General features: G+C 44.0%; 1 protein-coding gene across 24 annotated transcripts in view; it reads right to left on the bottom strand.

Annotated features, from left to right (window-relative positions):
- Positions 1 to 24,383, bottom strand: part of Dst (dystonin) — a 396,685-nt gene that overhangs the window by 180,618 nt on the left and 191,684 nt on the right. For 13 of the 24 annotated variants that reach the window (XM_085836145.1, XM_085836168.1, XM_085836161.1 and 10 more), the window contains 4 exons: positions 18,283 to 18,372; positions 17,655 to 17,753; positions 16,109 to 16,186; positions 14,783 to 14,875 (listed from right to left, as the gene is read on the bottom strand). In XM_085836145.1, coding sequence (XP_085692271.1) covers positions 14,783 to 14,875; positions 16,109 to 16,186; positions 17,655 to 17,753; positions 18,283 to 18,372 — 360 coding nt within the window. Of the gene's footprint in view, positions 1 to 9,748; positions 11,176 to 14,782; positions 14,876 to 16,108; positions 16,187 to 17,654; positions 17,754 to 18,282; positions 18,373 to 24,383 lie in introns of those variants that run through there. The other 11 variants (XM_029481652.2, XM_085836191.1, XM_085836196.1 and 8 more) reach the window with 3 other exon arrangements.

The raw sequence follows: 24,383 nt of genomic DNA, 5'->3' as shown, positions 1-24,383 counted from the left end.
CACTGTGCCTAGGGTCACAAAGATCTCACTTTTCCCATTAAAGGATGCTGCCATTCTACTCCAAAATCATGGATCTGTGCCTGTTAGGCATCTGAGTGCATCCTACAAGCCCCATCCTCATCTCCACTTAATGTGGAAAACTTTTCCACTTTCTTTACTCACTCAAATTCAGCATCCTTGGTATGAGCCTGAAACAAGCCAATCCTATCGATCTCAAACACTAACTGCCAGCACACTCTCCCACTCACTCTCTCTCTCTCTCTCTCTCTCTCTCTCTCTCTCTCTCTCTCTCTCAGCTCCACCCTCACTCTTAAGAGATACCCACAAAGATGCACGCCATGACCTTCAAAATTCAATGTGTTTGACACCAGACTTCTCATTCTGAGCCATGCAGTCCCGACAACATTCCTAACTTAGGGAATGGCCCCGCCATTTGCCCAGTTCCCACACATCAAAAGCTCTGTCATCCATGATGCATCTTGAACCTCTACGTTCATTTTCTCTGGTTCTCCCTCAACCCTAAGCAACTCTCATACAATGAACAACAAGTACTCCAGTGTCTCTTCAACTCAGCACCCCAGTGCCTTGCTCAGGTACTCCTGACCACTTCAACCATAGCATGTACTCAAATATCCACCCCAGGAAACGCTGGGGGTGGGTAAGGAGGTCCTTGTGCTCACAGATAAGCATAAGGAGAACCAGTCATGTTAAATACTCAGGCTGTCCCTTCAAAGGGAGAGGATTTGTAACGGTTTTCCACCCAGGGTTAGAGGGATGGCTCTTTAACTACCAAAGCCCAAGTTAGCTTCAAAGTCGCTTTCAATATAAAATGATGTTCTGGTTGAGCTTCCAGTGATTCCAGCCTTAGCAAAACCTCCGCCATCTTCCCGAATGGACTTTCCCTACAGACATCTGAGGGTATGGACTGTCACGTCTTTGGTATGCTTTTAAGACGTCGTATTCACTAGTGACACCAGCCTTTAACACAAGGAAATGCTATTTAACTTTTCAACTAGGCAAATTCTGTGAGCTTTGGTCCCTTTTCGGTTTTAACTGTCAAAATTAAGAAGCTAATCACAGGCTCTACCTTAAATCCACAAGATATAACTAGTTCCATTCACACGTGAGAGTTCTGACCCATTGAGCGTGCCAAAATAGAAACACGCCAACCATTGTGTGCTTTCTGCCGTTCACACATGGATGAACAGGACGATCAAAATTTCACAGAATGAACGAGGAAGTGCTATTTGTTCCTCACGAAGTAAACCTGTCCAGGGCACAGCAGAGTCTGCAGTGGCAGCTGCCATCTACCTCTCTACACGTATTCCTTCTGATATATGATTCTAGGTAAGAAAGAACGGTCTTCAGGATTTCTATACCAAATGCAAACACTTCCCAGAGTCCCATTAGAAGCTGGCTTACAGAGTATTTCCCAGTTACTAACCTGCCTACAGATTAGCTAACAACCATCTATGCTGAGGGTTGCCCTACCTGCATGAGCAGTGCAGTTTATTCTCTTTCCTTCTTGTTTCTTTTTGTTTGTTTTGTGTAGCTGTGGCTGCAGAATAAAGAATACGCTAAGCCAGACTGGTCCCCAACTTGCAGAGATCTTCCTGTCTCTGCCTCCAAAATGCTGGGATTAAAGGTGTGCATCATTATGCCTGGCTTGTTCTTTATTCTGCAACCACAGCTGGCCTCCGCTGATATTTCTAGAACCAAGTAACAACCACCACCACCCCTGATTTTCTGATGAAATCATATGAACACATCTGGCTGTATGTACTAAATGTTCTCTCTATATGTACCCTTAGAATGTTCTCTTCATATTCTGCCTAATACAGACCCATCAGACGGATGTTAGATGTCTACTTAATAAGGAGGTGTGGGGATGGAGAGAAAGGGAGAACCAGGCATAAGTCAGAATAACTGCATACTGTCACGTGAATCTCTGCAAACCTTGCCACTGCAGGAATGAACAATCAATGTCGATTTGCAGTAAAAGAAGATAAACTGACCACCACACGTGAGTACCTCAAAGGGAGCAGAAGCCGAGGCTATTCGAGAATAACCAGTATCAAGCAGAGAAGCTGAACTTCACCTTGATTATTTTTCTAAAAGAACAAAAAGCAAGAAAGCCCTCCCAAGCTTGATAGGACATGGTCTGGGGGGTGAAAGAAAACCCACTACTGTATCCCAGCTAGCTCCCCGATTTGATTCTCAGTTTATTGCTTAACGGCTCATTTACTGGGAAGTGAGGAACGCTATCACTGTAGAGTCAGCAGGGAACGAGAATGGCCTCTGTGCAAAGTCAACTAGACCAGATGACTGGGAAGCAGGGACAGCCTATTTTTACAGATATCGTCATCATCATGGCATGCACACAGGCCATTCCAAGGTTGGCGCCAACACTCCCTGAAAATTTATCCACATTTTATTAATTTGTTTTCAGTATGGGAGGCTGAGCTCAGGCCATGCTCAAGTTAGGCAAGCATTTTGATGAAGACTTATATATCCTAGCCTTGTGTGTACATTTTTAGTATTTAAAAATAATTACGTGTTTTTTTTAAACTTTCATCGAATTGATAATTAATGTGCACAAAAATTAGGAATGCCGACATAAGCTGTTTCTTGTAGGTAAGGCTATAGATCGGAAGATTAAGGAATCAGAGAATTCAGACTGACAAACATCAGAGCCACTTGGGGAAATGCTGTCACTTTAATGGCCAACAAACTGAAAGAAAGACACTGTGCCCAGGGTCTAACCTCTTTTTTTTTTTAAGATTTATTTATTTATTAATTAAATGTAAGTACACTGAAGCTGTCTTCAGACACTTCAGAAGAGGGCATCAGATCTCATTACGGATGGTTGTGAGCCACCATGTGGTTGCTGGGATTTGAACTCAGGACCTTTGGAAGAGCAGTCGGTGGTCTTACCCACTGAGCATTCTCACCAGCCCCCCAAGGGTCTAACCTCTTGCTTGGATCTAGGTCCCCTAAATTCCAGCTCAGGGGTTGTAGGAGTGAAATTTCTCTTCCACATTAAGAAAACTGTATTAGCAGACGTATCCTCAGCAGCCACTGCTCAACTGCTTAAATTAACATCACTTTCCAGGATTAACAGAGACAGGAGCCACTGCTGTGGACATCATCCTGTAAGGCCCTTGTTCTGCTTCCATGACTGTAGTCTCAAGCTCTCCTGCACGGGAGAGTGTCAGTTTCAATGGGGACAGGGTGGCTAGTACCCAGAACATCACATGGTTCCTGAGGCATTAACATGCCTGGCTCTCTCACATAAATAGGAGACAACAGGGCTCATAAGATAAACAGAAACAGAGCTCTTAGTAAACTGCATGTGGTAACATATGATTACTCAGGAGGCTGGGGCAGGAGGATTATTTGAGTATCCAGAAAGTCAAGCCCAACATGGGCAACATAGTAAAAGATTCTATCTCAAATAAACTGATATTTTTCCTTCACTGGCAGCCCTCCTCCCTGCAGACCTGCAGATCTGCCTCTGGTATTCTCTCATATCCTAGCAACTCAATGCCTTAAGTGAATTCTACAAAGGGGTAAACAACCAAAGGTGATTACAAGAACTGGCTTCCCCCAGGAGAATGTCTGTGAATAGTAGAAGCTTGAAGCTAACTCTGGCATCTGCAGAGGAGCGCACTGACCTGGGATGGCTGAAGAGAGGGAGAAGATGAGAGGCAACAAGGAGCACAGGCTGCAGCAGCCTCGCTGTGCTGTGGGAGATGCTCTGGGATGGCCGGACAGGAAAGGATGATGAAAGGGTCATGAAGCACTCTGCATCCACTCTAATTCTATGTCACCTCATTTAATGGGACAGGGAGCCACACCCACTTTAGGGATGAGGATAATAAGATCTAACGTTAAATTTCTGAATGAAGACCTCCAATGTGTTCTGTATTCTACCACACTCTAAGAGTTGTTGCCAATGATGAACCACTTTGTTCAAGTAATATGGGAGCCGACCTCTGAGACAGATGGTGGGCGTGGGAATGAATGACCCCTGGTCAAAGGGTGACCTACACAGACATAAAGTCCTTAACCCTTTACACAGTTTGCTGGCTAGTCTTCTGTCACCTTGACACAGGCTAGAGCAATCTAGGAAATGAAAGTTGGGATGCTTCCTACTGGCCTGTGGGCACAGCTGTGGGGCCATGTTCTTGACGGATGACTGATATGGGAGGGGCCGTCTCACTGTGGGATGTGCAACCCTTGGGCTGCAGGCCCTGGGTCCTACAGGAAAGCAGCAGAAGTAAGCCAGCGAGCAGAGCTCCTCCCAGGCTGCAGCTTCAGCCCCTGCTTCCAGGACCCTGCTCTGACTTCCCTAACTGATGAACTGTGCTGTAGAGGCGTGAGCCGAATGAGCCCTTTCCTCTCCAAGTTGCTCAGCGTCGTCAGGTTTCATGACAGCAACAGAAACCTTCAGACTCGATTAGATGGAAAAATACTGTCAAGCAGAAACCGGATTTCTTAGCATGTTTTATTAGAATAAAACATTCTTTGTGAGAACTTAAACAGCATTAAGAATGAACGAAAGCCATAGCTAGGGAAGAAGAATAAGCACAGGGTGTTCCTCTTCTAAACCAAGAAGTGTTCACTCAGGTATATACGTCCACAGAGGAGGTCTGGGCCGGAGCGTGGCGGCTACTACTCAGTCCCACCCTCCCTCCCCCATGACTTCTCTGGGCATCAATTTGCTTCCATATAAAATGAGGAGGCAATAGTGTCCTGTCGACATCTCAGAGTAAACTGAGGTCAATGTACCAGGAGGAATGCTGCTTAAACTCTGATTCACACCACTTGCGACTGCAGTCAGGCAAAGTCTAATTCCACACTGAATTGTGGTCAACACAGCACATATTTTCAAGTTAAGATGTTGCTTCTAAAGACAATTCTTTCAGAAGCAATCTAATTATTTTGGCAGAAAGAATTGTAATCAACACATTTTTAGTGGCTGCTTCCAAGTTGCTTTAAAAAAAAAAGGTGATCGCATGTTCCACAAAATATTTTAAGTGAAAATGTTGCTCAAACATTTTACAACTGTAAAGATTACAAACCTACAAACTGCCTACATGAAAGAAATGGCTAAGAGAAAGACAGAAGTGAACTAAACATTGGCAAAAATCAGGCTGGGCTTGTAGATCAAAAAAAAAAAACTTACTAAAAATAAAGTACCAACGCTAAATTGAAGACTCCAGGAAATTCCCTCATTTTTGTTCAAACACAAAATCACCCATTTCTTTGGTAGAAAGAGAGAATCTCAGGCTTTTATAGCTCCTCCATAGAGTTTAAAATATAGGACATTGTAAAGCTGACTGATAACCAAATTCTAAGAAATTACATTTTCATTAATTAAATAACTACAAACAGTCAAAAATCAACACACACATATTAAAAGGAGATAAAATGGTTCAGAAAGGAACAGATTTCTCAGCTAATCCATGATCTTTAGCTTCAGGATGCACAGAGTTCAAGCTATCATAGGACAGAACAAAACACACTCTGAGTTTCTAACAGTCCTTAAATCTCAGTATGAACACTGTTAGCTGAAGCACTGAGAAAAAATAATGAGTAAATATATTTCAGTATATTGGGTTCCTCTTACATTTTAAGATGACTCCAATTTTTTGAAAGCTTCAAATATAAAAGTTGATGCAATAAAAGAACTCCTTTCTTCATTTGTCGGCAGAGACCGCCGACACCTCTACAAGAGCCACACTGATCATGTTCAGTCCTTGACTCGAAGAAGACTGGTGGTTCAGCACACAGAAGTGCTATTTTCATTAGTTGATACATCTGCTTTGTGGGAAGGAAGTTCAACCCCACCACTATCCAGAAACCTGAGTTTTAAGGTAAGGGACTTAGGCTTACAGCCTGGTCCCCGCCATCTGCTGCAAACAATGGGCTGTAAGGTAAGAAAAGGGTACTCTACTTAACCTAGTGTCTTGTTTTAATCCAACATACAATACACAGTATATGCTAGACTAAGGAAGAAGGGGAAAGGAATCACTGAAAATTGCGAAGTGTATATTTACATACAAGAAGTTACAGAAAGGTAAAACTGGGAAAGACGTGCAGGAAAAGGAGGCATGTATCAGGTCAACAGCCCAGCTTGGACAGCTTCAAGTCAACGTGAAGTGAGTTGAGCAGTCTGTTTAAACCTCTTGAGCCTCACCTAGAACCTCTTCCCAGGCATCTTCTAAAAAGATGATCTTGTGGGGAAAGTGCCTAGCACATAGTAGGACCCAAAGAACATGGTTACCAGAAGACCATGATCTGTTCCAATGGTGTCTGAAAGAACAGGAAATCACCCAAGTGCTAATGGCCAAGTGATACTGCTTTCTTTCTGATGACTCTAAGAACTCAGAGCTGATACACACAGAGGCATGCACTGACATGCACACACCTGTACTCTCTGCCCTGACCATGCTAATCTATTGTAGAGCTCTATCTTCGTTTATTACATTGGAAACACTGTGAATGACACATGGGGATCTGTATTTTCAAGAATCTACCCGCATTAATCTCACACATGGTTAGGTTAGAGAACCCATGGTTTGTAAGGAGAGAAACCAAGGGATGGCAACTGTGTCCACCTAACAAGACTGGGATGAAGTGGGTTTTGTGAAACTGAACAAAAACTGTGTGTGGGAAAAGCTAGCAGGTGAAGGTAGAGCCCATGCTAAGGGGTATTGTAAGCATGAGTGTGCACAGCAGGTACCATGCCACAGGATACAGGACACATGGAGTGTGCACAGTCGGGGGTCCTTTTAACCGCAGGCACTGAGACAGCCCGTGTACTAGAACCACCTGAGCTTTGCTGCCTGTGTCAGTCACTCCATCCTTCCTTCCCCAATGACCCTCTGAACACCAGTTCTTGTTCTCATCTCTTCTAGCAGTTTCCCTCAGTACACTTGCTTTAAATTAAAGTAGCCTCACTGTGCTGCCCAGGATAAGGTGCAATGGCCACTCACAGACACAACAGCATTACGAATAAGCACATGAGTTCTGATCAGTGCTATTTCTGTACTGGGATGGCTTACTGCTTCTATGCCAAGCAGTCCACATCCCTCCTGGGCATAGTGGACTATTTCCTGGAATTTCTGAGCTCAAGCAAAGCCCCTGTCTCAGCTGGGTTGGAGATCAGCAACCACTCCTAGGCAGAACAGCTTTGACAATGTAATAGACATCATGCCATTAAGTCAGCTACTGTATTATGTTGTATTATCTTAGAACCTATTTAATCTCTGTGTTTTCTTTTCTTCATTCTGTATGCAGACCACCTATTTAGCCTAATTCATACAAATGCTACAGTAATCCAAAGACATAACATGTCTGAAAGCATTTTCCAATCTCAAAGTATCACACAAATTTAATATTCACCATCCCTTTTTACAATCAGCCATCTGTCCCGATACACATGTGTGCATATGGGATGCTCATCGGGCATGTGCAGAAGGGGAGCGTTAGCCAGGAATGCCTCTCAGCATATTATCACAAGGGATTAAAGGAAAGACAAGCTGGTCATCTGCATGGCAAATGATCGATGTCACAAGACCAGGGCAGTTCAGACCAGGTTAAGAGGAGCTCAAAGAAATGTTCCCTATTCTATTTCAAAGTCCTCGAAAGTCCTCAAGGCCAACCCTGCACACACAGCAAGGAGGACTGAATCGAGTGAGACAAATATGAAGGATAACTTGAGGTAGATGAACAATGGCTGTGTAGCTCACAAGCTATTTCTGAGGAGGAAAAATACTAATGTAGGGGTGAGGGCAGTCACCTACATCAAATCCATGAAGAGCAAAGAGTCCATTGTAACACAGTTAGGTAGGCAGTTCTGATCAAACACATTTACGCTGACACAAGAGAACACCTGTAAGGATACAAGAAGCATGGCCCCAGACAAACAGTCATGCTGTTGGCGCTGACTCTTTCTGTATTACAAGATAAACAGTCTTTATCGGGACTGAAGGAGACGAAATGCCAAGGAACTCAGGTCAAATCGTAGCTACCTCCCTCTGCCTTGATCAAGGAGATGCTACACACCACTGCAGCACAGTCATCTAGGAGATCCAACAGTCAGCTACACACCAGTATAGTGCAGTCACTTAGCACATCAGCTGTCAGTTAAGTCACACACCACTGTAGCACAGTCACTTAACAAACCCAACTGACAGGCTTGTGATATTTTCACATGTATTTTCCAATGAAACTTTAAAAAAAGAAAAGAAAAAAACTCATTTGGTAGAACAGATCACAAAACCCTTGACATGGGAATTACAAGAAAGGCTCATTAAAGAAACAGGTTTTAGTGACTCCCCATAAAGAAAAACAAAGACCACCACACAGAGCTTACTTGATGGCAAATTATGAGGGAGATAAATGTAAGACACTAAAGCAAGTGACATTCATAAACATGGGCAGCCGATTTACTTTCTTATGCACTGGCCTTCATGCCAGACCTGCCCAGAGAATGCCTCTACCGCTAGTTTTCCTTTTAAAATGCAACCAGTGTAAAACATAAACAGAACTTCATGAGGCAGAACACTGGCAAGGCCTGTGGTGTACACAAACAGGAATTCAGTCACCAACGTCAACAATGACTATGCACATGAACTCTAGTAAAATCTCCTTTGGTCTCTGTCCAGGGACCCACACTGGTGACACAAAGACCTGCCCAGGAAGCTGAGCATCATGGATACCACTTATACCCAGACCTTTCTGGGTGAAAGATAAAGTTAAAAAAACAAAAACAAACAGACAAACAAACAAACAAAACCAAAAAGCCCAGCCCTGATTTAGTAACTCTGAGAAGTCGCTTAGGTAACACACCTCTCAGGGAAGTGCATTATCCTGATCCAATTACATCTGAAAGATAAGTAATTTGTCCCAAGGTAAATTATCAATGTCGGGGAAAAAGAGCCCAGCTTCCTGGCAGCCTGAGTCACATCCCAGTCCCAATGACATGCTGCCCCAACAATTTCTGATGTCAAACAGGGGTCATGGTATTTGGGTAAGCTAATGTTTGCCTCTGCCCTCAGCACACAAGAAGATGGAAAGTAATTATGTGAATGTTCTATGCATGACAACTGATAGAGAGAGCTGGAATTTGGCCTCTTGGACTATAGAACAGAAGTCAGAACGTGGAGGACTGTACCGTGTGCTACAGGGTCACTACATAGTCCTTTTTAAACAATACTTCTTATTTTTATTGGCAGGGTGATTGAACCTATTTGGGGACTACAGTGTATGATGTGTATAACTGGCAATAATCAAATGGGCATTTTAGGCCATCTATAGTATCAAATGTTTGTCTTTTTTCTTTTTTTCTTTCTTTTTTTTTTTTTTTTTGTGTGTATGTTGGGAACATCAAAATCCTCTCTGCTATCTACACTGGGCTATTCAAGTGTTTTCTTATTTAACGTTTACCTATCACAGAGCTAAGTTTCTATAGGCTATTACAAAAGAAAAATCAAAAGCCATGAATGAAAGACATCCAGCCTAAGCGTCCTGTTGAGCCAGAGCTTTCCCAAGTCACACAAGGATAAAATGTAAGGTTAAGAAATATGGGTAACACGCAAGATAAAGTCACAGTGCTGACATCTGAAAACCCTTTAACTTTGACACGGCCTAACATGCAGAGGGCATTTCTGAGGAGCTGCTACACTGGAGTCTGGTGTGAAGGGGAGGAGGGGCAGTCACTTACTCCAGTGTGGCTTACCTGGCATCCATCATCCCTAGGTGCATCCTTGGAGACAGAGGACACACCAGAAGAGAGGGAATGGTGCCTCCTTTTTGTGAGCTGAAGACGGTGTACTCCGAAAGGGTGACCTCTCTCTTCGCTACCCTGTTCCGGGACACTGTGACAGCTTCTTGAGAGGTTTCCAACAAGTGCACTGTTTTTGAGGGACTTCTCTGTGACACAGAGAATGGGACTTGAGCTGGCTGCCGTTTGGGAAAGAGAAACATCGTCTTTTCTCAGGAATGTTCTGTGTTTTGAGTTGACATCATCCAAGTGTCTCTCCGTCTCTGGGCAATATGGAGGGCTATCTTCTTCTGAAATTATCTTGTCCGGGATGCTAACATGGACTTCTGAGTATCTCCCCTGAGCAGAGGAAACTGTCACTCGGTGGGGGCAGCTGTCCACAGAGCTGGGCAGAGGTTTCTGGTCACTGTGCTCTGTGGCTGCCCTATTCCCCAGCTGCACAGCATCTTCCTTAGTGGGGCTTGTGGCAGGGTCCTCCCACGGCAGTTCTCCGGAGGACACAGCTGGCTGTCCCCGGGCAGGCTGACTGATACCCTTCTTGTCTTCTCTTTCACTGCTTTGCCGCACCGGCTCGGTGTCATCGACAACTTTTTGGCAAGGCTTTCTTCTGAAATACTTTCTCCCAGGAGACAATTTTTCAGGACTCAAGGGACTTTTGGCAGGATCGAAATACGGCTCTTCTTTCTCAGCCCGCACACAGCCACAGACATTCCCCATTTGATTCACGGGCACTCACGGCTCCACGAACTCACTCATTTCAAAATCCGGGGCTTCCAGGGACCCGCTCCACCAAGTCCCGAGACTCCACTCTGACTTGTAATTCCTAGCAGGCTGTGTGACCATCCTCTTCAGCCCGAAGCCATGTTGCTTATGAGAAAACCACTTGCAAGAAATGCTGTGGCTTCCTGCCAGCCGGTCCTGTGTCTTATTAGGCACTGTGGCTCATTCCTGGCCACCAGTCCTCTCAGACAAACATGACTGCTCACAGTCAAATCAGACACCAGTGAACTTCCACGGCAAACCCCGAGGCTCACTACAGAGACCACGGCCTTCCCTCCAGTTAACACTGTGCCTTCTGAAATGCACACACACCCTATCAACAGTTGCATTAACCTCTGAAGCTGAGCAAACAGAAAGTAAACACAGTTGAGAGACTCGCTAGCAAAGTGTCCTTCAAGTTCAGTCTCAAAGTGCCTTTCACACTCAAGCTCAGGGAGCCTCCCCTGGAAACGCCAACTAATTTTAGGGCCCCCACACAAATAGATGAAAAGCTTGTGAGTCTCTAGTGTTAAGACTAACTCAGAAAAAAGTAGCATAAAGATAGGATTCAACAATTGGATGAAGGGAAGATAAATACTGGAAGCCGAAAATACCTTCAATTATTTCTAAAGCTAGTCTTTTAATATGGCTTGAGATAGTGTTCAAATCATAAATCTCTGATTATCTGCTCACTAGGACAGGATTGCCACATGACCTAATAACTACGTGAAGGGATTTAAAGGCGGAGCGCTTAGCTAAAGGAAGTGCGCGCACTCTGACACATGCATTAGGGCAGTTAAACTTTACGCTCTGCAATTGCACTTGGGTTAAATATTAAACAGCTTTAGCAGGGTCAGGGTGGGAAATTAAGGAATCGGTATGGACTCAATACTCTGAGCTGTTTGTATTCCCAACCCTGAGTCACGGACACGGTGCAAAGGAAGTCAGCGTGACAGGGAAGATATTGTCACACAAGCCAAAGTCAGCTGGAAAGTGGGTAACTGCCTTTCCTGAGGTGGCCTTTCATTGAGGAGGGGCTATCCAGTCAAGGGTCAAGTTGACACACTGATGTTACAGACGTCTGTAACATATCTGTATCGTAAGGGTTTTCTTAATCATTTAGAAAGAAAATTAAACATTAGCCAGTGATGTGCTAGGTGAAGGCGAGGGGGAAAAATGTCTTAGGTTTGTTTGTTCTTAAGTTTTCAATATGTGCAATGACAACGGAACACGGTTTGAATGTGGAATGGCTTCTGTGTGTACTGCCAGGGTGGGGAAGCAGGCTGAGATTGGCACACCCTCCACCCTTCCCTCCGGCCCTGCCAAACTAAGCAACTGTCCATGGTTAGGTCACACGCCCTGTTCCCTTCCAGAAATGGCTCAGCCTTTGCATCTGCCTGGTAACTGGTACTTTTACAGCCTTCTTCTCCAATGCCCTGCCAGGCCTGGCACAGACGCTAAACTTTGCTTCAGACACTTCGAACTGTAATTCTGCTGCCGATGGATATACCACCCTTGGTTACACTAACTTTAAAGAATCCTTTAATAGACAGCACACTGAACCTCATCATGATCTCGAATACAGTGGTTTATGATATGAGACCACCAGGAATATAATTCCTACTTTCTGAATGCCAGACTGAAAAACAGATCCAGTTTGTGATGCTCAAAAGCAGTATTTTAAAAACCTACCACTTCTGCAAGAAGTGACAAACTTTGTCATATTCATACAATGAATACAGGAACTAAAGACCGTAACACTGTGCGTGAGGGCAGTCACCACTCTTTCCCTGGGCACAGCCAAGAGTTCTAATCGACAATCAGCACAGCAGCAAGAAAGGCTTTATTTCATTTACATTTTACCCAAACAACCATATTCAAGCTGTCAGTCCTCCTGTCCCTAATCCCTGATGTGGAAACACAAGCAGTGGCTGACTTAACATGTCATTCTTAAACGACCCTTTGTGTTAACGTTCCTCAAATGTAGAGTCTATATGCTCTACTTCTTCTAATTCCCATTTACCGACATCCCCATCCGTTATTTCCTTCTTCCTGCAGTAAGTAGCTAGGGACCGTTCTCTCTGGCCTCCGGCAGCATTTCAGACTGCTGACCATCCCGTTATGTTCCCATTTTTCTTCCGAGGTTTCATCCATTCACTTTTCTGTTGCCTTACACATCTCTTTGAATATTCCTATTCTGTTTCCACAGCAAGACCTGCTCCTGCCCCATCCTCTTAAGGACCTTTCTCTCTGACAGAGAATCGGCCACTTCTATGCTGTTAATTCCCTGACATCTCAGGATTGCTCTGCAGCAGAATGGAACACAGGACAGCTCACTAACCGTTCTAACCCATCCGGACGGTAGAACATCTTCCACTCACCACCACCCCAGATCTCACGCTGTGATTTCTTCAAGTTTAACCTGAGCTCTCTTCTCCACTTTCTATACTCTGTGGCCAAGTTTGTTTGTTTGTTTCTTTCTCTTTCTTTCTTTCTTTCTTTCTTTCTTTCTTTCTTTCTTTCTTTCTTCAAAATAGCACCTCTTAGATAAAATTTTTATCCCCACCTGGCCTATATCCCTCCTGTCTGAAAGCATTGTTGTGTCTCCCCCCCACCCCCCACATACACACTATGACAGCCTCATTTCCATCTCGTTGACACAGAATTATTTAATTTTAAAATCATTATTTTATTTATTGGAAGAGGGAACACTTATTAAAGTCAGGGAGCCATTTAAAGTCAGTTCTTTCTACCATGTGGGCTCCAGGTACCAAAGTCAAGTCTTCAGATTTGTCAAGAAGAGCTTTTACCCGCTGGGCCATCTCAATAGTCCGACTTTGTTTGTTTGTTTGTTTAAACACACTTCCCTCCTCAAGCCTGTTAGAGTGGCCATCACAACAAAGAGTAAAAAAATGCAAAGAATAAAATTCTGTGTCCCTCCTCTGAGGCCCTTTAACTGCCCCCTAGTGATCTCCACTTAAATTTCAGACAGAACCTGTCTGAGCAGCCCTGTGATGAAGCAGCCAATTCCCTCCAGGGAGGGCATCAGACTTTCCCATCTGGGGTCCTTGTAGTTTCAACCCTAATTCAAAAAGCACTGAGCCTAATCCACCGAGGCCTAAAACAACTGAGGCAGTCTGCATGAATATAATGTTTGGATCATTTCTACTTAGATGTCATACAATTCTGGTAGAATGGCTGCTTGTGTCCCACAAGCAAGCCCTCCCTGCCTGGGTTTAATGCTTTGGGCTCTTAGTTCCTCCTTGGGTGGGATCTTCTAGAAAGGACGACCCTTACTGCTGTGCAGTCTTGGCTTGAAGTTAGTTAGTGACTGGCTTGCCCTGACTTCAGCAGCCCCGTTGACTGCAGTCCAATAGGCAGGCTGCTTAAGACCGTGCCTCCACGTACCTGACACCCTCTAATTCCTGACTGCTGGGACTGTCCAGCTGCCTATCAGGCCTTGGGGCTTCCTAGCCACCCTCTCTGGACCTTTTCATGTTGCTCAGATCTGGTTCCCAAACAAACTCCTTTATTTTTTCCAGTACTACTTTCATAGGTTTTACTCCCCCTACCTCCTTTTTAAGATTGACTTTAAGTCCCCACTTCCTTTCTGAAGGTAAGCTGTTTATTTTCGTCCTTCAAGATCTGACAACCCACTACTACTGAGGGTCTTACAAAATCTTGTGAGACTATGAGCAGTTAACAAATTAAAGCAAGTTGCAAAGAGGAGTCACCATAAATCAAATTCAGATTTCTTCTGAAATGCAATCACTGTCCTCAGATCTACGTAAGGCACAGCTGTTTATGGTAGTGTTCTAATCTGGCTCTTTAGAGTACACCTACTGCCATCTGGTGCCTACCAAAGGAAATTTAATTTATTTACAATAAGGATAAAATTACTTTTAAGGATCTTGAGTCATAAAATCTTTAAACGGCTAACACAAGTAATTCTGCCCAAAGAACAAAGAAACATGTCTGCATTTATGATAGAGAAAGCCCTGCCTCTCAACTCTAAGATTACAACAGCAGGCCTTTAAAGGCAGACACAGAAGCTCACAGAGACCAGGAGACAAGTCGCCATCCTCACAGAGTGATCAGAGTAACTGAGGTACTGTTATGAAATTACCCTGAAATCCATTAGCACTCAAAGGATGTCAAACCCCTTCTCACGGACCACCTGAAAACCAGCCGCGAGACATAACGACGGCAACAAAGACAACGCGGACTCACCTGAAAGTGCAGAATTATTGTCCATATTAACCCCAAAGTCAGCTTAGGATTTCCATCTGTTATGTCATCATTTCTGATATTCACCAACTTCACCTGTTTGTAGGTGAGAGAGAGAAACAGCGATTATTACACACCAGACACGGGTTCTCGTCGCCTACAAAGGAAACAGCTAAATGATACAAAGAACACAAAGGCCACCAGGTGCTGCAGCCTTCCCTTCCACACTCTAGATGACAAACACATCTAAGCCCAAACTTGGTACTGCTGGGGCTCTTCCTTGTAGAGCACATACTGAAAGTGACCACTTGTCAAAAATATGATGATGGCGCCTGGATATTTATGACCTTAAAATTAGGGGACAATCTTCTTTTGAAATGGAACTTATTTTACTCTTCTAATCAAGCAGAAAATGAACCAAGTTTGACGACCTGTAGATCTACTACAGAGGATTTTTATTTTCTATCGTATGTATTTCTATCGTGCGTACTTAAATCACTGAGTCTCTAGAAGCTGAGCAAGCATCAAAGACTTGTGCAATCCTCAGAACCACAGCTTATCAACTGCTGAGCTCCAACATTCAGTAAGTGCGACGGTCTCTGACACTCACTTCTACAAAAGAACTGAGAACCTCAAGTGAACACCAAAATGTATATGTTATCATGTTGGACACCTTTGTTCCTTATTTCAGGGAGCATGACAGAGGAAGAGAGACACTTTGCCATCCTTGTCCCTTGTCATGTAAGAACACAGGCTGTCCTTGCCAGATCCAGAGGGTTACTGTCTTGATCTCCAATTCTCAGCCTCTAGAACCACCAGGGATGAATCCTGTCCTTTGTGATTTACACAGCACAGAAGCTGCACAAAGCGGACTGAGCCGGTTATCTACGTATGACGATGAGCAGACTGGTATACCAGGAGTAAGAACCCAGCTAGCATGACTTCTAGAAGGAAGGTGTGAACTATGGAAATATTTTAAGAAACATAGTGCAAAGTGTTAACTTGCCCACCCCTACCCTGGAGCTGTGGTTCTCACCCACATTCTTGAAACACTGCTGCTATTCAAATGTCTAACTGCTTAGGCAGATGCAACCCAATTCCCCCAGTGAGACTTAGCCCCTCTTAGTCACTATTTTTCTGAGCTCACATCTAATGCGACTTCTTTTTCCCAGCAACAGGCATCCGAAAACACTGTTAAATATTTGCCTCAGTAATGGCACACGATAACTGACACAGTTCAGACCCAGTTAACCCTTTACACACCACGACTCATTCCTTGGCAGACTTATTTAATAATCACTTAACGCTAGAGTCTGAAAAATCTCATACCTGGCGTCTTTTCAAATAGTCGAGTGCAATCTGTACGTTCTGTAGCCTGTGAAAGCGCATCCGACCCTTCTCCCGGGGCTAAGGACAGAAAATGGAAGGTGTGAAAAACTACAGTTTGTAACACCACTGACCATGCGAATTTAAAGATATTTTCTGCTCATCTTAATATTTTTAAACTATTTGTTAAGTAAGCACAACATTTTTTTAAAAAGAGGCTTTTAACTCTTCTCTTTTATCTGGGACTGAATTTGAAGAATGGGGCCTTTTCTAAATATATCTTAGACACATGCTTTACTCTATAGATGCCTCATTTAAACAAAAGGAAAGCCATAGAGCACAGAGACTTCTAGTGCTCGCTAGCAGAACAATCCTGGCCAACTGGTGCTTAGCTATGAATCCATAAAGATAACCATAATTCTCTACTTTACTTCTTAGAGTATACACTATTATCAAGACAAGTTTTCTCATTGTATTTATGGATTTATGAGAATGGTAAAACATGCATTTAGTACATTAAAAAAAAAACACACTAAGGAGAAAGACAGAGGTTTGTTTAGCAGTGACCGAGGAGAGGGAAAAGCAGCTCACACTACTCGCTACGTTTCCTCTGTATTTCACTGCATCCAGTCTTTACACGAAGCGGGATGGAACACGAGCAGAAAGGACTGTGTACTTTTGTGTTACACTGGATGTGACTGTTTTCCTAGTCTCAGGAAAAGTGTCAAATCATAGCCATTTTCCCTACTGCCATTTTCCACATTAGCAGAGGAAAAAAAAGAAAAGGGGCTGGAATTTCCCCCATGAAATGGTCTAAGAGCAAAATGGGTGGAAGAGACTGACTCCCTCCCTCTCATCCACGAGCTGACACCCAAGGTGTTGAGATAAAAAGACAGCACACCACAAAGGGAAAGGAAGTTTAGTATCAGGGGAGAGAGATGCTGGGTATTCACCAGCTGGATCTAGAGAAGCACGACTCCCATGGAAATCAGGGTGGTGGGATGCTGGAGGCCAGAGACGCTCATCTGTCTCTGCAAAGGCGCCTCACCTGTGTCAGCTAAATGTCAGTTAGACCGCCCTGTGGGTTCTATGGGACACAAGACAAAGTCTTGTCCCCTTCTGCGCCCCACAGATAAAGAACAGCCATCTATGCCAATAAGTTTGATTTAAAGGAAACTGTGAGCACCCCTATGCCTCAAAAAGGGCAGTAAGTTGTCACGTTCAAAAAGTCAATTCCAGAAGGGAACAAATGTGCATAAAGATTAGCATACTAGTTATCAGGGCCCTATGTTTATACAGAGCATAAAAAACTCTACAACAGCAGGGCACAGTAATGTATGAACATGTTGGCCATTTCAGCTCTGAAGGTAAATTTAAAGAGAAAACATTTCCTCTGCCCAGTCTGTGAACGTGCGCGTCACACACCTGTCTGGGCCTGGGTCCCTGTCTTTTGGCTAGAGCCCATGAGTTACCGGCCTGCCGGGTTAGCACTGCACACGCCTGCACACACGGCCCTGCTAGGTTAGTGAGTTACGGGGGTGACACCTACCCCCTTGTCCTCATCCTCCACCTCCTCATGCTGCGCACACTCGCATGCTGCTGTTGCACTCACCAACCGTAAGGTCTTCAAAAAGTCTCGCTCCCTCGGCTAATGAATATAACAGACAGAAGACAGGACAGCAAGGAGACAGACAGACAGACAGACCGGGAATGAAAACAAGAGCATGAGCGGAATGCAGTGGGGGAGAAGAGGTCACCAAACAAGGGAGCAATGGTCACACAAAGGGAGGCGATGCCTGGCTTAGCCCAGCTCTCAGAAAGGACACTTACTCCCTTGCTATACACAAGTCTTTCCATGTGTGGTTATACAGCGCCTCTGACTGATTTTAAGTCAATACAAAACAACTCAAAGGTTTAAAAAATAAAAAGAAGAAGCAGAAAGAAAAATGGTATGTTAATTATAGAGCCTATGGAGAAAGCAGGTATCTTCAGGTCCCTGTTCAGGTCACAGGAAGATGGATGCGGAAGCAACGGAACAGCATTGACTCTCTTCTTCTGGCTGAACTCGTGGTCTGAGAGGATGCTGCAAATGCCTAATGTCTGGGCTGCAGGCGCCCTGCTCACGTGTGTATGGAATTATAAGCTCGGCAAAAGAAATCAGGAAAGCGCACACTTACCAAGGTGTCTCCAGACAGAACCTCCAGGAGGGAGATCAAATTGTGCCCATCCCTCAGATCCTCGTAGAGATCGTTCACGTGCTTCCGAACCTAAGGCGACAAAGCGGCCATCTTTAGTTCTGTAGCTCAGAACGAACCAGGCAGGGTTAATAACAGACACATGCTTCACGGGGTGTTCACCTACGCACCTATTTTTCTGTTTTATTCTCTCATTACTTGAAAATAGTTGAAAATTTAAAACCTAAAAATATGGTTTTCAGGGTGACAGTATATAGAGACAACAAGAAGTACTACTTGGTAACATCTCAAGCTGAATATTATCCTGTACTACAATATGACAGGCCTACAGATTTTATTCGTTATCCCTGACACAACCAGGGCCACCTTAACAATGAGTTGTATTTTTACCTTCAGCTGGTCTTCATAGTATCTAACACATAACAACAGATCAAGAGGCACTTTGTAAAGACCCATCAATGAAGGCTGGGGCACAGGACCCGGAATTCTATGTACCATTTCTACAACTTCCTGTAACTCTTTCAAATAATTTTTAAAAGTAAAGCCTAGGTTAGGAGATGTCTATCCAAATCTCCTTCACAACTTAAATTCTGCCCTGGAGAATCTAAATCACACTAATGTGAAATTGGCCTTCAGCCTATAGCAGCTTCCTGTGTTCCCTCACCTAACCAGAGCCTATGGAGTTAGAACTAGAGGCTCTCTGAGGACCCTGACTAGTCTGCTCCCCAGGGACAGTTCAGTAATAAGTTGCCCACTATGAGATCTGTGCTTCACAGACAAACATCACAGCAGGCCAAGAAGATGGCTGGTCCACAGGGGCAAAGACATTCCCAGATTTTTCACCTTTCTGCAAGTCGGGACTCTATTACTTTGAGATGCTCACAGGAAAGGAACCAAAGAAAAGATGTATGACAGCAATTGGCTGTGATCCCTTTGGGGGGATCAAACAACCCTTTCACAGGGGTCACCTGCCAGATATGCTGCGTATCAGATATTACATTAAGATTCATAACAGTAGCAAAAGTACAGTTATAAAATAGCAATGAAATAATGTTACGGTTGGGGGCCAGCACAACATGGGGAACTGTATTTAAAGGTCATAGGAAAGTTGAGAACCACTGTTGTAGAAGAACCCCACCTCCTTTACCCAGGGCACAATCCCAGCACCTGCCCATCTCTGCAGTAAATTCTCTACATTCTTAAGTGTGAATCACATGTTAAGCAAACACACACCATAAAGCAATTAAGTGACAGACACCTGTGCTCAAAACTGTACAAGAAAAGCCTAATGCCAAACGAAACTGAAGAGCTTGCTAAGTCTTTACTCCCCAAACTGGAGCTTAAATGCCACTTACTATATCATCTTAGTTGCGTAGATGCATGCACATACATTTACGTGTGTGCATATGTGTACGTGTACGTGTGCATGTGTGTGTGTATGCACGTGCTATAACCTCTCTATTTTGCCTATTACACGAGAATCAAGCCCAGGGCCTTATATGCTTGGCAAGAAAGCTATCACCAAGCCACACTCCTATCCCACTGCAATTTATTTATTTATTTTTTTAAAGATTTATTTATTTATTATATGTAAGTACACTGTAGCTGTCTTCAGAGACTCCAGAAGAGGGCGCCAGATCTCGTTATGGATGGCTGTGAGCCACCATGTGGTTGCTGGGATTTGAACTCTGGACCTTCGGAAGAGCAGTCGAGTGCTCTTACCCACTGAGCCATCTCACCAGCCCTGCAATTTATTTTATTAGTGTTAAAAGTAGATGTGACTAATGAAGAAATTTCCCCAGGAGTGGCCCCTTAAATTTACTTGTTTCTATGCCCAGTGCCTGGGCCTTTTTGCCAGTCACAAGGTCTCTGAACACGCACATAAACATTTGGCATCATACTGACAGACATGGACAAAATGTAGGCCCAAGTTCCTTTAAGGAACTGCTGGACATGGTGAGAGAAAATTACTGCAATCCAGTTCTCCCTCTTTACAAACTGAAGTTTTAATTTGACCTCCCAATTCCCACAGAGTATCACTAAAACAGACATAGATTTCACCACAGTAAAAGGAAGCTTTAGAATATTTTCTCCTTGGTGGGTGGGAAAATGTGATTTGAAAGATAATTTTATGTAATATTCATTTATAAAATCTGTAACTACCCAAGGCAGTTATGAAAGTGTTACTGCTCTGTTGGCATATTTATCTCACGATACCTTTTTTGATTGGCAATTTTGAATTGACAATCCTCTCAGGGTCTTAACTATAATTCAGCGGCAAAATACTTTTCAAGGGCCTTTTCAGGAACATACATGCAAAATACACAACACATACATGGTGTACACACATTACCATCTCTCTCTCTTACACACACACACACACAGTCAAGGATGTTTTTGGGAACATACATGATACACACAGGCATATGTGTGTATCCTAATAGAATGAAAGCACTACTGTAATTTTCTGTTTGCATACTAGAGCCCTATAGAGATTCTCAGTCTCCATCCAAACCACAAACCTGAATCTGTAAGGCCTACTTGGTACTTGGTAGGCCCACTGTGCATCTGCACCTGTGTATTTCCCCTATGTCTGCAGTGTAGCCAGGAAGCAGCCTTACTCTAAGGGAGCCTGACCAGGGCCACCTAGTAACACAACAACACCCTGTACCTGGTGATGCCTGAGCAGGACCACCCAGTAACTCAACAGCACCATGTAACTGGTGATACTCAGCCAGTTGCTTCATCTCTCAAAATAAATAAATTTGTTGTCAATCTAACATCCTTGCCCACAGAACAGTGGTAAACCCTCATGTGCGCAGGGGTGGGGCCTCAGCTGGATCCTGCCAGACAGAGAGTCCTCCTACGTCCCACATTCCACTTCCTGCCATCTTCCATCCAGGACAGTTTAAGCAAGCTGGGGTGTGATTCTGAACACTTATCTCATAGAAAGGCAATTTCACAACTTGCCATGCTAGTAGATTGCACCAAGCTCTCCTCACCAGAAAACTTCTCAGAAGCAAATGTCATTTCTCACCATTACATTTATGCTATGATTAAAAAAAAAAAGTTGAGCATGCTTCAAAAGGAAAATATTGCATCACATAAAACCAAACTGGAAAAGAAGAAACTAATTAAGAAGAAAAACAAGAATTTGGAACCTGTATTCATTTTAATTTTGCCTCTCACTCTGACCCCATGATCCTTTGCAATAGGACAGTGCAGAGAGGGCAGCCTGGAGTTCCGAGCAGAGACCAAAGTCTGTGCTCTCATGACAGGGGTACTGTTTTGGTTTTTGTTTTTTAATTAATGACTTGCTAAGTTAAAGGAAAATGTATAAAACAGAAGTTACTTTCAAGCCTGGGAACATAATTTTCTAAACATTTTTAGGAGAGGAAAAAAAATCAGAGTAAACTTTGTAATGCTGCCAACAGTGGTGGCTCCATGTTACTTCCTATTGTTCTTGTCTCATGGTCCAAAGAAATAATGTCGGCACCATGCCCTTGACTCTGAGACAGCGGATGAAGCTCAGCATAGAGCCTGGGTTGTGAGTCCTGGGTTAGAGCCTCAGCACCAGAACAGAGGCAGCCTTGCTCCTGTGTTCCCCAATCTAAGAAAAACACATGCCATTGCTATTATCAAAATGGTAGCAGGAGAGAATGGATTACTGAAAGCTATCCTCTGAATCCACAGGTTCACTGTCACACAAAGACAAATGTACACATACACACACCCACACATATACACACACCCACAATGCCCTTTAAAATGCTCCAAATCCACACATGAGAAGAGAAGGCAGTGGATGAGATAAGGGGTCAAACTCCAGGCTCTGATCGACTGGCCAATTAAGGTAAACCAGGGAAGTAAATAGTTAAGCCTAGACAGAGGGCATAGCTGTTTTACTTTGTCCAAACTCTGAGTCATAGACACTTGGCCTGCTAACTGCACTTCACTGGTAGCTACTGTAACTGCCAATATGCCTCCCCCCTTCCTCCTCCTCTCCCTCTTCCCCATCTTCCTTCTCCTTTCCCTCCTCCTCTTCTTCTTTCTGCTTTCCATCTAAAATTAAATGCAGTTCCCCTTACCTTTTCCCCTTGAGGCATAAACCATCGCAATCAACAGTCAAGGAAATGATGAGCAACATAAGGCATCCTGATGCCCTGGGGTTAAGTTATGCACCCAGAAGAGGGAGACAGCCTTTCCTCTGTGTCACACAATCATCCCAGAATTCTCCAGTGCTTGTTCTGTTCTGTCTGTCTGTCTGTCTGTCTGTCTGTCTCTTTCTCTCTGTTGTGTTTTTGAGACAGGGTTTCACTATGTAGCCCTGGCTATCCCAGAACTCACTATGTAGACAGGGCTAGCCTTGGACTCACAGAGTCCACAGAGCCTGCTTCTGCCTGCAGAGTGTTGGGATTAAAGGCCTATGCTCCTAGGCCCACCTCTGGCTTCCAGTGCTTTTGAAAATGTGTGTACTGCTCTGAACCTCCCATGTACCCACAGGGAGCGCTCATCTTTTTCTCAGGAGACTATCCTATGGAAGGAAATAGGCAGACTGGAAAACAGGAAATGGGAAGAAAAAAACGAATGGAGGTGCTGAATGAGCAGGGGTAAATATGGCAGACCCGTGCTACTTGCAGGGATTAACTGATTAAAAAAATAAATAAATAAATAAATAAGCCCACACACAACAGCTCTGTTTTGTTAAATTTACCTGAGCTAAAACTCAAATCCAACTGCGAAGAGAAGGATCTTCCCACACCTGTGTATTCAGATTTCTAAACTGTCTTTCTCAGACGTTTGGCATCATATTAGCTCTCATTAATCTAGAAAAACTCCACAAGAATTCCGAATCTTATACATGACAACTCTTTTACAGCCAGGAAAAGTACCCAAAAGAAGCAGTTTGAAGGAGCTAAGAGTTATTCTTACTTTTGGTCTCAGAGGCTGCCACAGCACAGAGGGTGTGGCACAGCTGAGCAGCTCCATCAAGGAAGCCAGGAAGGAAAGGGAGGACGCCTGATCCAGGGAGGGGGCCAGAGACAGCTCCAGCCTGTTAGAATGGGTTACCCACAATCAGTGCAGGTCTTTCCTTTTTTGTATCTGGAACTGCCCTCCCAGATACACCAAGAAACACACTAATATTCTACCTATATCTCAATCCAACCACGTGACCACCAAGAGTAATAATAATCAAGGCATATGTGTAGCAGTGGTTCAGTTCAGTAAGTATGCACTGGACTCAAACCATAGGCTAAGACATCCTAAAGATAGAGACGCATGTAAGAGAGTGCTGTCTGCTACAATCTTCAACCTGAGAAGGCAGACGGTGAAGAAATTCCAGCAGGAACTGGATAGACTCGCATGCTAAGGAGCAAGGGAGCTCTATCCTGTCCCGGCTCTATGAACTTAGCAAAGAAGATGGCGGCATGTCAGGTCTAGAAGAGCAAGTAGTGGGGACAGGGTAAAGAGGATCAAAACTGTGTAACAGGTACCAAGCAAAGGAAGCAGCTGCCCATTTAAAGACATGTGAGGTAACATTAGAGTACAGAGGGAACTGGGGGACCGGCCAGCTCATACATTACTAATCCCAGCACTTGGGAGGCAGAGGCAGGTGGATTTCTGAGTTCGAGGCTAGCCTGGTCTACAGAGTGAGTTCCAGGAGAGCCAGGGCTGCACAGAGAAACCCTGTCTCAAAAAAAACCAAAAAGAAGAAAAAAGAAGCAGCTCTGAAGGCCACTAAACAAACTTAGGATCAGTGGGAGGCAGAATCATAAACAATCTCAGCCTTCCTTTATTTAAATCCCTAAGAGCAGGACATAGAGTTATAACATAGAAGTACTCTCCTTCCTGATTCAACCAGAGAGAAGACATCTGCCCTTGGGATGGTAACTAGAGGATAAACAAGAACAAACTTCAATAACGGGCCTCTGTCTGCCCCTCAGTTGCTGTTTCTGAAGTCCCGCCCCTTGAGACTCGTTGGTTTATGTTCATCCTGTCATTTAAAAAATGTACGCTTCTCTGTTGAATACCTAGATCAACTGGAATCAAAGCTGTCACCCAGAACTGCTCACTCCCAGACG

This window comes from Mus caroli, unplaced genomic scaffold (genome assembly GCF_978045245.1).
Source record: "Mus caroli unplaced genomic scaffold, Mus_caroli_1 scaffold_1, whole genome shotgun sequence".
NCBI lineage: Eukaryota > Metazoa > Chordata > Mammalia > Rodentia > Muridae > Mus > Mus caroli.
Note: the sequence above shows the minus strand (reverse complement) of the source record. Positions and strands in the feature narration are given on the sequence as shown.